We start from the raw sequence: 14,529 nt of genomic DNA on the forward strand, positions 1-14,529 counted from the left end.
AAAGTGTCAATCACTCCAGTTTCTCACACGTGATGATTGGATGCTTTTCTTTATTGTAGATGATGGTATATACTGTACTATACTGTATATCTCTGGATTTTGGACTGTTGGTCAGACAAGATAAGACATCTGATATCACTTTAGGACATTTTAGGCCATGGGAAATTATGGACTTTTTTTGTTTAAATATCCCAATCGACTGTAATCTCACACTGGAAGGTTGTTTTAACATCAGGTGGAACTGCAACCTCCACTAACAAAATACATGCTTTTGCAGGAAACATGAAGATGAAAGCAAAGGAGCAAAGTGCTTCCATGTGAGGGTGTCCTCAACAGACTGAACATATGAGAGCTGCTTTAGTAAATTGGACGAAGAGGTTGGAAGATGAATAATAATGTTGGGAGGAAAAATATCAAATACCCAAACACGAGGGAATCCTGTCTTGAGCGTTCTCAAAGGACTCCCTTGGTTTCACACCACCTACTCCTGAATAAGCTGCTCTTCTCTATTCTTCCCCACACATCACCACCCTGCACTTTCATTTTCATACTGATGCAAACTGAAGGAGCCTTCACATCAAGCTCCTTGGAGCTTTCATACATTGTGAATTGAGCATAACAGGAAACAGATGCCCTCAGTCTTCTTCATACCACTGATGATACAGCCTCTAACAAGTGAAGCTAAAGCCACCGCGCTGCTCCCGGATTGGCTCTCTCAAGGATTTCATTTCTAAAAAGGACCACTCAAGTGATGTGGCAAGTCAATTTGACAATCATGAAAGGTAGCACTAACAAGTGCAGGCTCCTGATAAAGAAAACCTGCAGTGAGAGTCTCCAGTGAAGTGAGGGAATGGGGAACTAGCTCTAAAGAAAACCAGCCGACCATGAAATGCCCAACCTTTACACTTGAGAGGTGGTAGCAGACTGTATTAGCAGGACTGAAAAATGACAACAAGATCAGCACAAGGGAGTTGCATTCTCCGGCACCACCATTTCATCATGTGTAACAAGACTATACAACCCAACACTTCCTTGTTTCCTTTTAGGGATTCAATATCATCATCCCTACAGAATAATTAAGGTTTTTGTGTTTCATCTTATTTGAAATAGTCTTGTCTTTGCATAAAGAGTTCCCATTACAGTTATCTAGAGACCACAATAAGTCGTGTTTTCCGCTACCTTCGACAACAAGCTGGAAAAATTCCTCTCCTCTTATTACATTTCAGAAGAAACGCCTGATCCAGGGACCAGCCTGGAGGAGAAATTAGCCGAGAGTTTATTGGCTCAGATACAAAAGGAGCGGATTGAAAAGGGGTGAGATGATTGAACTCTCCTTTATTCCGTGGTGTGTCCTTTGTGCCAGGCTGCACAGTCACTTTGATGCTATCTCTGTCATTTGAGCTGCACGCTGCGCCTTGGGTGCCTCACACAAAAGAATATGATGCACTACCAGAGGCCTTGAATGGGCTCTCCATCTATTTTCTGAAAGAGTGGGACTCTCCTTTTGATTCACCTCATCTGTTAAAAAATTGAGTGTCACTCATTATTAAAGTACGTCATCACAGTAAAAGCCTCTGTAATGTATTCAATATTGTGAAAGAATACAACTGACCAGGTGAATTCTGGTTAATAAAAATTATTTGGCTCCAGGGAAACAACACTATGTTGAAAAAGAATATTTTTTCCAGAGAAAAAAACATTGTTTTTTGCAGAATTTCCCTGCATTAATATAACCTTCAAAGTAGATTCTGAAAATGTGAGTGCGCTATAATCAAATACCTCTAATGGGAGGAAAAGGTTGACTGTCAGATCCTCACTTGCGAAGGAACAGAGCGATAATGGGAGGAATGGTTGTACCTTGGTTAGAGAGGAGCACAGAAGAGGCAGGAAGAAGGGGGAGGAGGATGAAGAACATCTTACAAGGCTGCCATTATCGGAGTAATTCACACACTAAGGAGCAAAAAGAGACCTTTGAGTGGGTGGCTGGGTAGTTGAGGTCTGATCAGAACCTCCATTAGCACAGAAATAAGCTGCAAATGGAGCAGGGGAGCTGTGTGAAGAGGGGAGCAAGGCAAACTGTGCTGAAGGAACACAGTGCTCCGACCGGGCTCAGCGAGAGCCCGCTACGCAGCACTTCTGCATGGACCAAACATTACCGGAGGCAAGTGGAGAAAATAAAATAAACACTTGACGATAAAAGACTGATGTAATGATGTTAGTTTGAATGCCAATTAGCAGCATTTATCAGCTATGAAGCAGGTCTGACAATCGACACTTCGATGTAAGTTTTCACAGCAGCGACCGTCGGCTTACTACAGAGACGCCAAAACACTGGTGATCAACGTGCAGGCGTCAAAAACACCACAATCACTGAATGTGACAAGTGGAGTAGCATGGAAAATCATGAGAGCATATGCCATTAATATAACATGTACTGGACAACAATCATAATAGAGATGCATGATTAAATCAATTCTGCATGAATTCTGGAAAGGAAGCACTGAAACACACAGATTATCTATGTGAATACATCATAAACAATATAATCCCATGTTGTTCCGCTCAGATTTTTTTTTATTTATTGCAGGTTTTATGCTCCTTTTCACCCTCTACAAATTTGATCCCTATCATGTATTTGCAGTTTTGTAAATTCGAATGTTCGTCTAAATGTTGAATTTTTGCTTTTATTTACAGGTCACCCAATGTACAAGAGAGATAAGCGTTCTCACTGGATGACCCTGTATCAACAAATGATGAATGAAGTCAATGAATAGAAACCTTCTTTAGTACACCGTCTATAAAAGTTGACAACTGGGTTTGAAGTGCGACATTTCTGCAATCAAATATGTCGGCATGTGTGTCTGCAATCAACAAATTGTACAATTATGTTTTCTTGTGTGTTAGGCAGAATGGTGTTCGCATAGTATACATATATATATATATATATATATATATATATGTAGTATACATATATATATATATATATATATATATATTAATTCATAATCCCCACTGTGCAATTCCTTAACACAATCCATAGGATTCTGGGTCAATCCTCCTCGAATGAATTTAATTTCATGGCTTAAGTGGAGCAGTGATTAAGTAAGAGAGAATTCCACTGGAATACCGGTGCATTGTACAGTAAGAGAAGTAGCTCCTCTAAACCTCCGAGGTAATGAATGAGAAATAAGATGGCGATTCCTGCTGTGCACTCTGAGGATTAGGAACATGAGGACAGCAGAGGGAAGAAGAGACAGTGATTCTGATGGATACTCCTGTCTGGGAGAGGAGCGCTACTCCCCAGTGTTCCTCCTGCTGATTGATTTGAATGACTGGGAGAAGACAGGGTGGAGGAGTGAGACTAGAGGCACTATCTGTTCTGGGGGAGGTCTTATCACCTCTTTGGCTGTCTGGCCTGCAGAAGCCTCGTTTATTTTGAAGAGAGGTAGTCAATAACAGTGGATAACTACATATTATAATGAAAACAAATGGCTGCTCCTTAGATATCCCAAATCTGCTCAAAAAACAGCTCTGGGCTTCACTTCCTCTTCCTCTTATGATAAACACATGCGTCACAGCATCACACCATTCATTTGGTAATAGCAAACATCTCATTCATTTTTATTGACTAACACACCAAAAAACGGATAAGTTTGTAATATCTGCAGGGCAGCAGATCTCATTTGAGAGAGCGAAATGTGTGTTCTGCCTATAAATGTGTTTTTGTTTTGTTTTTTCACATTGAATGAAAATTCTGGAGCATTTAACCTGATGAATAGAAATCTATATGTATGAATTTGTGCTTAATGGGATCCCTTACCTTCACTGAAATGCAATTATCCTTTTGCAAATGTGGTAAATATCGTAGACATGTTCAGGGACCCTCATTGGGACTAATGTCTCGCTTGACATGAACACTGATCAGTTTACTACATATATCTACCTACATCTATGTCTGAATTACTGTCTTTATACGGGTAATTCATATATACATGTAGTACAGATACAAACATATTTATATAATTATTCTTAATAATTGTGTAATGTACGTTTTTGTGTGTAAAGCGGAACAAAAATGTTCTCATATATCCAAAAAATAGAAATAACAGAATAGAATAGAATAGAATAGAATAGAATAGAATGCTTACTGATGTGTACAGGTGGCCCTCCCCGTTCATGGCGATGTATAACCCTGTCTTCACGGACTGAATGGCGACAACTCTGAGGCCCACAGGAATAAGGTTGAACAAAGCTGAAACACACACATGTGAACAGGAAACATACACATGCATAAAAATATCACCAAACATCATTACCACAGACAGACCCTAACCATTAAGTGAACATTAAATACCCTGAAAAAAAACAAAACAAACAAACACCACTGTAATTCATCATCCAAATGCAAGCTGCCTATCATTAATGCTTCACAAGGCATAGATAATACAATTGCTAGCCGTTGCATTTAGGTAATCTCTGAAGATGAATTGCAGCCTGGCTGGTGAACGTGACTAGCCTAGCATAACCTGGGCCACCTAGAGCTACCTGAGAAGTGGCTGTAATTGGGGCCACCACTGGTGCATGGCAGATTTAATAGCCCTTTTGTTGTTGTAGCAGACTCCTTGGGCCTGGTCGGTAATGGCTATTGTTTGTGTACTGGTGAGAAACAACAGGACCGGCCTGGCCTCTGACATTAAGTGTGTGTGTATATGGAAGGCAAATAATGACCTCTGCTTGACCCATTAAGTACTCTGTATTGGCAGATATGGAGCCTAGGGAAAACTACTTGGTGATCATTGTTTTTTTTCTTTTGTAGCTTCTGGCAAATTTCAAAACTGTAAAATCTAATGTGGAGACATCAGTGCCAACACTTTATTTGACCTTTTAATGATATGATATATCCCTTGTGCACCGTATACGTATTCCCACTGTTTCAATAAATCCCTTAAACCGAAAAATCAATCAGATTTGACATGTGCCACATCTCCTCTTGCTGACAGGAGTTAAGTGACACAATGTAGAGTGTCAGACCAGTGTTAGCACCAAGCACAGGAATCAAATTAACCACCTAGCCTGAAGCAGTGGAGGAGCAGTGCCAGAACAAGCTAATAATACCTTTGCCTCCCTGGTAGGCCTACTGTTTCCTGGTCCACTTTCCCTCTCAGAGGGGAGGACAAATCTGTGTGATCATATAGCTGCAACACAAGCAGACATTTCTGCTCCAAACCATGAAAAATAAGAGGAAGTATCGGCCTTAAGCTTAGAGACACTGACTATAGGGTTGCTGGTTCATTTCCTGCATATGAGGAATGAATCTAGACCAGGAAGTGAGAAATGTATGTGTAACCGAACCCCCCCCCCCCAAATAAGACCTTTGTGGAACCTACAGTACAATGATTAAGTTTCTGGATAATAAGAGTTTGAAATTGTTGAGTTATATTCTAGAAGGTCAATGGACATTTTCAAGATACTCACAGGAATTACTGCTGTCATCCTTGGTCCCATCAAGAGAGCCATCGGGATTCATTTGCAAGTAGTATCCCTGCCTGCAATATAACCTGGTCACTATACCCTTGAGCTGGGGATCTGCAGGAGAGAAACAGAGGGAAAAAACAGAGGGGAACATTAGCAATTATGAAAATGTCGAAAAGCTGGTTATGAGGACTGCTACAGAAAAACCAAATAAGCTTCAAGAAATGAACCATGTGCTTAAATAAAGTGAGTAATATATGTGTCTTAACTGCATGAAACACCGTGCTGAACTATTTTACAGTACTTTCTGACTCCTGTGTATGTTCACCGGCAAATCCCACAGCCAACTTTCTGGGCACATAAGCCCTGCCATGCTCAGAGATAGGCCATCCAATTATAGGCAGCAGAATTAATCTGCAGTCGCCTGACTTCCATAATGAACCCAACAGCACCCTCTCCGGGTTCTTAGTGTGTAGGATGTGAGAGTGTCTATGCTCTGTCCCGTCTAGCTGACCCAACAGGGGAATTAGCCACATATCTACTGTAAATAAATCACCGCTGCAGTTAAACTGGCCAAGCGCCAATGACAGCTCATCCAGTCACGTTGCAGTTTAATTGGCATTTTGCGGGGTTTGTAATAACAGGAAGAAAAGTGAAAGTGCAAATGTAAAAAAGTAAGAAGCAGCGGGAAACTGAAAAGGATACATTCTAATAAACCTGCCTATGATTGCACATTGAGATGTCGCTGGAAAAATATTGCTTGTGCTCAAGCCGTGTAACAATATTTCTTCATCTGGGGATGTGTGTGTGTGTGTGTGTGTGTGTGTGTGTGCGTGCACGGACAACCACTGGGGTCATACACCATCAACATAAGTCTTATCGTGGAGACAGCTATCACACCAGATTTCATTCTAAGAAAGCCCTGGGGAGGTGAACAATCAACTTCACCTGAGCCTAAACCGTGCTCCTTGCAAGTGTGTGTGTGTGTGTGTGTCCGAGAGAGAGAGAGAGAGAGAGAAAGAAAAGGAGAGAAAGAAAAGGAGAGATAGAGAGAATGGCCACAGAGGAGAACTCAAGAGGTCTTGCTGAGGGCAGAGAGGGTTTTTTTTTTTCTCCTATCGGTGTACTGCTGAAGGCAGTCTCGTCTGAAAGGGCTCTGTCAGGTGATGGCATTAGGTAGCTCCGAGACCTTTCCACTGCTGCCTGAAAAAGGGGAGAAAAAGCCTCTCTCCTGGTGTATCTGAATAATACAGCTATAACGTAATTCAGCGGCGCGGCTTTGTTGTCTCACCAGAACAATGAAAAGGTGGCGGAAGCAGAATCTGAGTGTCAGAGCGCCTCAGCTGCGCCATGAGCAGGCTGACAGGGGGGTGACAGTATCTCTCCGGTTTACAATAATACTCAGCACAGTCAGAACTATTGCAGCCACTCAGCCACAGACAGATGTCACTGTGCAGACATCATCCTTCCTCTGTTTGCTGGGTTTAATATCTGATGATGATGCTGTAGCTGACTTTGACATGACAAATGGATACTTTACTTTGTAAACAGGACACAAAAGGCATCCTCTTATTGCCCTGACTCCTTTGCCCACCTACAACCTCATGTTACAGCAACAATGAATGAAAACTTACTTACTTAATTACAAAAGAGCTGTAAATGTGCCGTTTTTCTTTTTAATTAATTGATTTATTTACAACGGAAGCACATATCTACCAGTGAAAGAAAAAAAAAAGTTATCATCAAACATCATGAAAAGAATTTTCATGGAAGATCAAAAATTTGATTTACCATCTCATATTTGTGTCTTTAAATGAGGATTTTCTTTTAAAATTAAGACGACGATTATCTTTTCATCCATCTCCTTTAATGGTGAAAATAGTTCACCCATAGTTTAGTCAATAAATGTCTGGAAACATTGAAAACTGCCCATCACAAGTTTCCTTGAAATGTCTTGTTTTGTTCATACTAAAGTCCAAAATACAAAGATGTTCAATTTAGACTGGCATAAAACAAAGAACTGTGAGAAAATTTCACATTAGAGAAGCTGGAACTCGACAAATGTCTGGGATTTTTTGCTTGATAAGTGATTTGAACAGTTAGTAATTTAGTTGTGGGTTTACAACAAAACAAAAAAGAAAGTGGAATGAAAAAAGTAAAGGAATGGAAACACTTTAATAAACCTACATATGGACTAACATTGAAATACCTCTGGAAAAATTCTGCTTGCCTTAAACTGTGCAACAACTTCTGAATTTTCTTTCAGTTGACTAATTGAATAACTTACTGTTTCAGCACTTCATACATCAGACACTTAACCCGCGTTGCTTCAAAGTCAGAGCTCAAATTCACTACTGATTTTACTGTATCACTCTCAATCTCCCTCTTTTCATTATCACTCTGCCCTCCAGTCGCTGCTTCTGCAAACAGCAGTCGGCTATAACAATGGACATGGCTGAATCCAGTCATTAATTACGCTTTCAAACACGACACACAACCATCCAGCAATCAGACACCATAACCTCAAGACCACACCCATACTCCCAACAGTGCAGTGACGGTGGAGACGGGTGAGTGTTCGTACAGTAGGGAGAGCAGGCAAACACACCCGTGCACACAGACACAAGGATTGCTCACACATTTTTGTATGGATTTTTAATGAGTGCACAATTCCCCTGAGCAAATACTCTTGTGCGGACACACAAAGTCGGCTAACCTGTGATCGATTAATGACTTTGATCAGCAGCATTCAAACAATGTGGGGGAGTGAGATTGATTCTGAAGGCAGATCAGTGGGAGGCAATCCGTAATAATTAAAACCGCAGAACTGGTTGCTGGCTAGTTGAATACTCCGTCTATGTGTGTGTGTGTGTGTGTGTGTGTGTGTGTGTGTGTGTGGAGGTGAACTTGGCTCCTCCATCGTGCTATAAATCATGTGATGTTGGCTGTGTTCCCTGGGGCGAGCCAGCCAGTATATCTCTTACACACATGGATTTCCCCTCCAGTTTGGAGCTTCAGTATTTCTGAGCTGCAGCCAGAGTGAGATGAAAATCTGTAGGATTTTAGCTAATTTATCAAAATTGAAAAAAAAAAAAAGGAAAAAAAAAAAAAAAAAAACACAAACCAATGGAAAAACGTGTGAGATAAGTCTCTATAATTGATGATAGTTGATGTATAATCCTACTCTGAGGGGTGTCTGAATGAATATGTCTAGAATTCACTCACATCCTTAAATACCAGGGGCATTATTTATGACTGACAGTTTAACATCAGACATTCATGTATGCTAGTGCATACATTACTATGACATAATGGCTTTTGTAATTCTTACAAAGCTGGCAACCCATTTGTACAACTCATGCTGAAGGTCAAACTTACTCACGGCCAGCAGATAAAACGTTTCAGATGAATCTGATGTAATTCATTCTCCCACGAAACTGAAATCTTTTCATATCCCTCATCATTTACATCACACTCTTGTTTTCATGCATTCTTTATAAAATACTGAGTAAGTGAGGCAATTTATAGAATGAGAATGAGTGGACGACAATGAGAAAGGGAGGAGAGAGATGTTGCATGCAAAGAGGAATATAGAGGAAAGGCTCAGTGTTTTTTAGAATGACACAGCATTTTCAGTTCTGTCAGACAAGCCTGATTTGGTGCATGCACTTTTTAAAATCCAAAACTGCTTTGAAACTGTCTCTGTGGAATCCCCTAAGTTGAGTAGGTCTTTGATTCATCTTTCTTTTGTTACTCTTTGTCTTTTTTGTCTCTTTGCTCTCTGCTTCTCTCTCCTCGTCTGTCTGAATATTCTCCTTTTGTGCACGGTGAAACAAACAGTGCTGTTTATCACTGAGGAGCATCCAACCATCACTGCGGTTGGACTTTCCCAGTCGCACTGGTTTTAGTTTCTACAACAGATGCACTGTATGTTCCTACATGCCACTTCTTTGTTTCTAGGGAAACGGAGTGGTGGTTTGGCAGCAGCAGGGGGTTTCCTTGGAAAACAACAAGCATCAGAGGCATAAGATCTCAAATCGTGTTGTTCTGCAGCAGAAGTCCTCTCTGCATATAAATTGAACTGTCACCAAAAGGTTGTGAGTTCTATTTTTTTATTTATTTTTTTTTCTTCCAAGGCGGCCCTACAACTCCCTCATTCCTTTCCTTTCTTATTTTCTGTTGTGCCATTCCTCTGTCTGTCTGTCTGTCTGTCTGTGCAAAGACACATGCTCTGCTCGGTGCAAAGCAAACACAGCACAGAGGACACACACACACGGGCACAGCTGCAGCAGCAGTTGTAGACTGCTGTCAGCCCTGCCCTGCTTGACCCACTTTGGATGTTTCTGGAATAGGAGAAGGGCTTTTCCAGCCTGCAAAAGGAAAAGCCCCTCTGTGTTGCTCCTGTTGTCATGGAAAAGCAGATCAGGCTAAGGAAAACTACAACCCTCACACCACGTCCCCCATTTCTATTACATCAACATCTCTGACATTTCAACAATAACTCATCTGATACAGACGGCTCTGATAGCTGACTGATGACGCACTGCTGTGTCCTGTCAACGTGCTCTTGAATAAACAGCCACGGTGATGCAGGGCATTCATCTCTAATGGGTTTCTAGATCATGTAAGCTAATCTAATGGTCTGATCTATGTAACATGATCTAATGATCTATGGATCTAATCTAGTGAGATAATTGGAGCCAGAGCAGGGAGATTATGGGCGAGCCCGAGCTGGATGTGGCCCCCCAGCTCACTTAGAGGGTTTGAGTGAAATAGGATTTACAGCTCACATCAAATCCCTTAAATAAAATAGAATCAGTGTGATCATTTCCTCCGCATCTGCTAACAAAATGTATGGATGATTAAAAATCAAAGCTGATATGACAGAGAGTTCCCAGTATATGTACATGAGTGTTGGAGGAGGACAGGAAACCACATCTGTGCACACACCAGACAACACGTTTACATTTTGTTGTCTATCTATCTGTTTTTATAAATAGCCTGTAATATTAATACTAAATCAAAAATAAAATGAGAGAGTGAAGGCGGGGATTGTTAGTATTGATTGATTATAGTTATGGTAACACTTTCTCTGAATTTGACCAAAATGCTGTGGCTGAAAAACACAATTTATGTCAGTGTCAATCAATGCAGCCCATAAGAATAGCTAATCTGGAGCCTCGCTCAGAAGATCGATGCTCAAAGCCAAAGGGAATACTGGTGTTGGAGTACATTTCAGACACCTGCACTCCCTCATCCTGACAGATCTCAGTGGGAATCTGAATGTGACTTCAATATATAATCATAGTGTGGATGGTTAGAAAGCTGCTCTGCTCTCTGCAGGCTCAGCTGTCACTGGGAAGCCCAATGTCTCTCTCACCCGGGAAATGAAGACAACTGTGGATGGATGGCAACCTGTGTTATCACAACACTTGTGATCCAGTTGTGCATTCAGCGTTATTCACTCAAATCTTTTTTTTTTTTTTTTTTTTTAAGTAAGTCCTTCTGGGGTTCAATATTAAATAAAGCACCCCAACCAAGCCATTAGTCTTCCTAAACTGTGTGCTCTTGTGATAATACAGTAAATAAGAGGGAAGGAGGGAAGAAGAGAGGGAGGAAAAGTGTGTGAGAGAGGTGTGAAGGGGTAAGGGGAGAAATAATGGTATGTGGAGTATTTCCCAAGCACCCCCCCCCCCCCCCACCCCCCCCCCCCGCACCCCCCCCCCCCCCCCCGCCCCGCCCCCCCCCCCCCCAATCTCCCCCCCCCCCCCCCCCCCCTCCCCCCCCCCCCCCCCCCCCCCCCCCCCCCCCCCCCCCCCCTCCCCCCCCCCCCCCGACAGCATAGTCTGATATCACTTGGTAAAGATTTTCCTAATTCTCATGTGAGGCTGAAATTAATGAAGTATATTCCCATTAGGCCTTTAATCACAAATAACATAAAATTAAAAAACAGAGCCTTTGCTCTGATTAGAGCTTCAAAAATGAGGACAAAATACCCGTTTAAAGGCAGCTTTCCCCTTAAATTTCATCTTCATTTTAGTGGGAGTGTTTCTCAGGCTTTTTGAAGCCTCCAGACACTTCTGCTGGCACTGTTACTGAGGATTATCATTATTCTGAGGCTCAGGGAGCCCCTATAGTTGCCCTGTGAAATGGCCGTCGCAGGTGTGATGTAGTCAAGTAATTTCAGGGTTGCCAGTGCAGGTTGACATTGGCATCCACTTGGCATGTCTGACTCCCAGGTTTAACTGTGCCATATCATGTGCTTTCACAGCCATGGCATGCTAAAACAAACACACACCAGCTTTCTGTTTTTTTTTTTTTGTTTTCTCTAGAGATGAATCCCCTGACCGAATGACAACATCGTCCATCCACGTCTCTGATCCATGGAGGCGTCTGGGCACATGAAAAGATAGATATATGCCACGAGCCAATTCAGAGGTGACAGAGGAGGACAGACAATTAGGCACACAAACACTGCGGCAGCCACACACACACAGACACACACACACACAGTGGAAGCAGAAACAGAAACAGCAGCCTGGAGGACGGCCGATTTTAACCTGCCATTGTGATGCACCCTGACCCGTGTCCAGATGCTTCCTCTATGTGCCGTTATATAGACCCTGTTTTATCAAAGCCATTTTAATCCATGTGAGCGCTGAGGGCCAGTGAAGGGGACATTTCATAGTGTTGTTCAGCTCCAACATGAACAACAGAGAGAGGAAGAGAGAGACTCAGTTATCAAAATGGCTCTCTTTTTGAACAAGATGAAAGACTAACACGCTACTTCTAGGTCCTTTGTTAAAAACAAATCTTAATTTGCGATAAATTTATGAACGCGTCTGGGTGTTTATTCAGTTAAGAGTTACAGTAGCCCTGGTGCAACAGGTTTGATACCTGTTGGTTCCAAGAGGAGCAGACAGCCACCTCCATCATTCACTAACAAGAGGAAATAATTGGAGTAATCTCCTTCCTAAACCAATTATCCTACTTCATTTTTGCATGAGGAATTATCCTTTGCAGTGATTCCAGCAGTGGAATAATTGTTGACAGTGCTCTTTAACAATTCCAGGTTGCCACATTAGAGCAAAAAATAAATAAAAAATAAAAAATAAAAAACCTTTCTATAAGTGGAAGGAATCTGAGCTGGAGAAATGAGAGGCCACTGGCCCCCACGAATTCGTATAAAAAAAAATGCCAGAAAAGATTATGTTTGAAAGGCGTAACCTCCATTCAGTGGGAGATATTGACCTTTTTGCTTGCATTTAAATGAGTTTCATTTCTGGCTCTTGTGATGTGCCTCTATAGTGAGCACTTCAGCGAATCGTGTATGTGCTTCATAACGATCAGGGGGGCCCTTTTTTCCCAGAATCGCCGAGGTGACAGCTCGGTAAAACCTGACTTAACCATTAGGTACAACTCGTCAGGAGCCTGTCAGGCACCTGGGATTGCATGTAAATCAGAGGCAGGTTTGTTATTTTCAACCACCTGGCTAATAATAATTAAAAAAAACTGCAGAATGCATTTTTCCGCTCAACTTTTTACGCACAGAGGCGCAATTTGGTAAGTTTATGTAATCAGTAATAAAGACCATCACTCATTTCATTATAACCTTGTGTGCTATAGGTGGAAATGTAATTATGACAGTTAAAGGCCTAATGAAGCTATCAACCAGTGGTTGGATGTATGCACATGTTCACACTGAATGCACAACGCTCTGCGCCTACAAAAGAAGGCACCTTGCACACCAAAGTTCCCAGACCTTGTCTCCGTAGTCTCCGCTTCCTGAGGCCGAAGATGCGCACTTTAGAGAAGATGTCGACCAGGTTCCCATTGCAGAGCCCCTTGTTCTTGTTGGGGCTCTTTCTCCGTCGGTTGGTCGAGGGCCGGTCTAAATGCTGCTCCCGTGCCTGTCTCTTCTGTCTGATCAGCCCACTTGCGATAGCAGCAGCCATGGCTCAAAATGTCACAACTGCTCAGGTCCAGTCTGCACACGGAGCACAGACTACACAAACAGCCGCCTGTCGGAGCTCGCAGCCCGGGTCACAGTCCCATGTTGGCGGCTAAGTGATCCGTTCCGTGATGTCAAATGTCAAATATATATATATATATTTTTTTTAGGAGGTGGTTTTCTTTTCTGTCCAAACACTACATGATAATTGTGATATGAAAAGAGCTGTCACCATCACTCGAAAAATTCTTGGACATGATGGAGAAAAAAAAAATGAGATCAGTTCATGCGTAATTCCACACATGCATCAATAACCATAGTCCTGATGGGAGAGAGCTAAGCCAAACTCACGCGGACCGAGAATTCAGAGGATTATTCATACCTGCAAAGTGATGTTTTTGTTCATTGTCTGTGACATGTTCAGTAGCATCGCCTCCTTAAATGTCCAATACCGGCTGCAGCGTCCTCACAGCACATTCACCCACTCTTTCCTCCTTTTCACCCTCCGCTTTCTCCTCCTCCGGCCAGACGAGGGGTGCTCTATCAGTGGAGTCGCTGTTGTGGGGACGCCTGTGCATGTGCACCGCCAGCAATCAAGCAAACGCGGGCGCCTCCTATGCGAAGATCACCACCACCCGACCGAAGGCAAAGCAGCCCAGACGAAGCGAAGCGAACTCCCAAGTTTGCAAGAAGCAAATCCGCGACAGGAGCCCCCGCGATGACTGATCCACAGTGTTGGAGATGCAAAGAAAAAAATACGCAACCGTGTAGTTAGGAATTGATGCAGCTGGAGAGATGGATGCAAAGTTGCACTCAAACTACCTGCCGATCTGCCGGATAATGTTCTCAAAACATATTTTCCTCCCTGTATTCCACAATCACAACACAGGCGGGTGGGCGCGATAGGAGCCAGGGAGGGAAAAAAAACACACACACAACCAAAGCTGATCTGAGTCCTGTGGAGATGACGTCTGCATTGTGTGACAAGCTGCATACAAATATATAAACTTCAACCCCCTCGGCGATCAGCTCACAGTTCGACCCCCCCTGTGGATTTTCTTATAGCCAGAGCCTGTACTGGGTGGATGGCGATCAGTGCGTAAAGG

The 14,529-nt window shown here is 42.5% G+C and overlaps 1 protein-coding gene across 3 annotated transcripts in view; it reads right to left on the reverse strand.

The window, feature by feature from the left end:
- Nucleotides 1-14,529, reverse strand: part of fgf14 (fibroblast growth factor 14) — a 97,360-nt gene that overhangs the window by 24,968 nt on the left and 57,863 nt on the right. The window contains exons 1-3 of one of the 3 annotated variants that reach the window (XM_022740464.1): nucleotides 13,235-13,427; nucleotides 5,476-5,586; nucleotides 4,149-4,252 (exon numbers count right to left, since the gene is read on the reverse strand). In XM_022740464.1, the coding sequence (XP_022596185.1) occupies nucleotides 4,149-4,252; nucleotides 5,476-5,586; nucleotides 13,235-13,427 (408 nt within the window). Of the gene's footprint in view, nucleotides 1-4,148; nucleotides 4,253-5,475; nucleotides 5,587-13,234; nucleotides 13,428-14,529 lie in introns of those variants that run through there. The other 2 variants (XM_022740465.1, XM_022740466.1) reach the window with 2 other exon arrangements.

Source organism: Seriola dumerili, unplaced genomic scaffold, assembly GCF_002260705.1.
Source record: "Seriola dumerili isolate Sdu_G_001 unplaced genomic scaffold, Sdu_1.0 BDQW01000052.1, whole genome shotgun sequence".
Classification (NCBI taxonomy): Eukaryota; Metazoa; Chordata; class Actinopteri; order Carangiformes; family Carangidae; genus Seriola; species Seriola dumerili.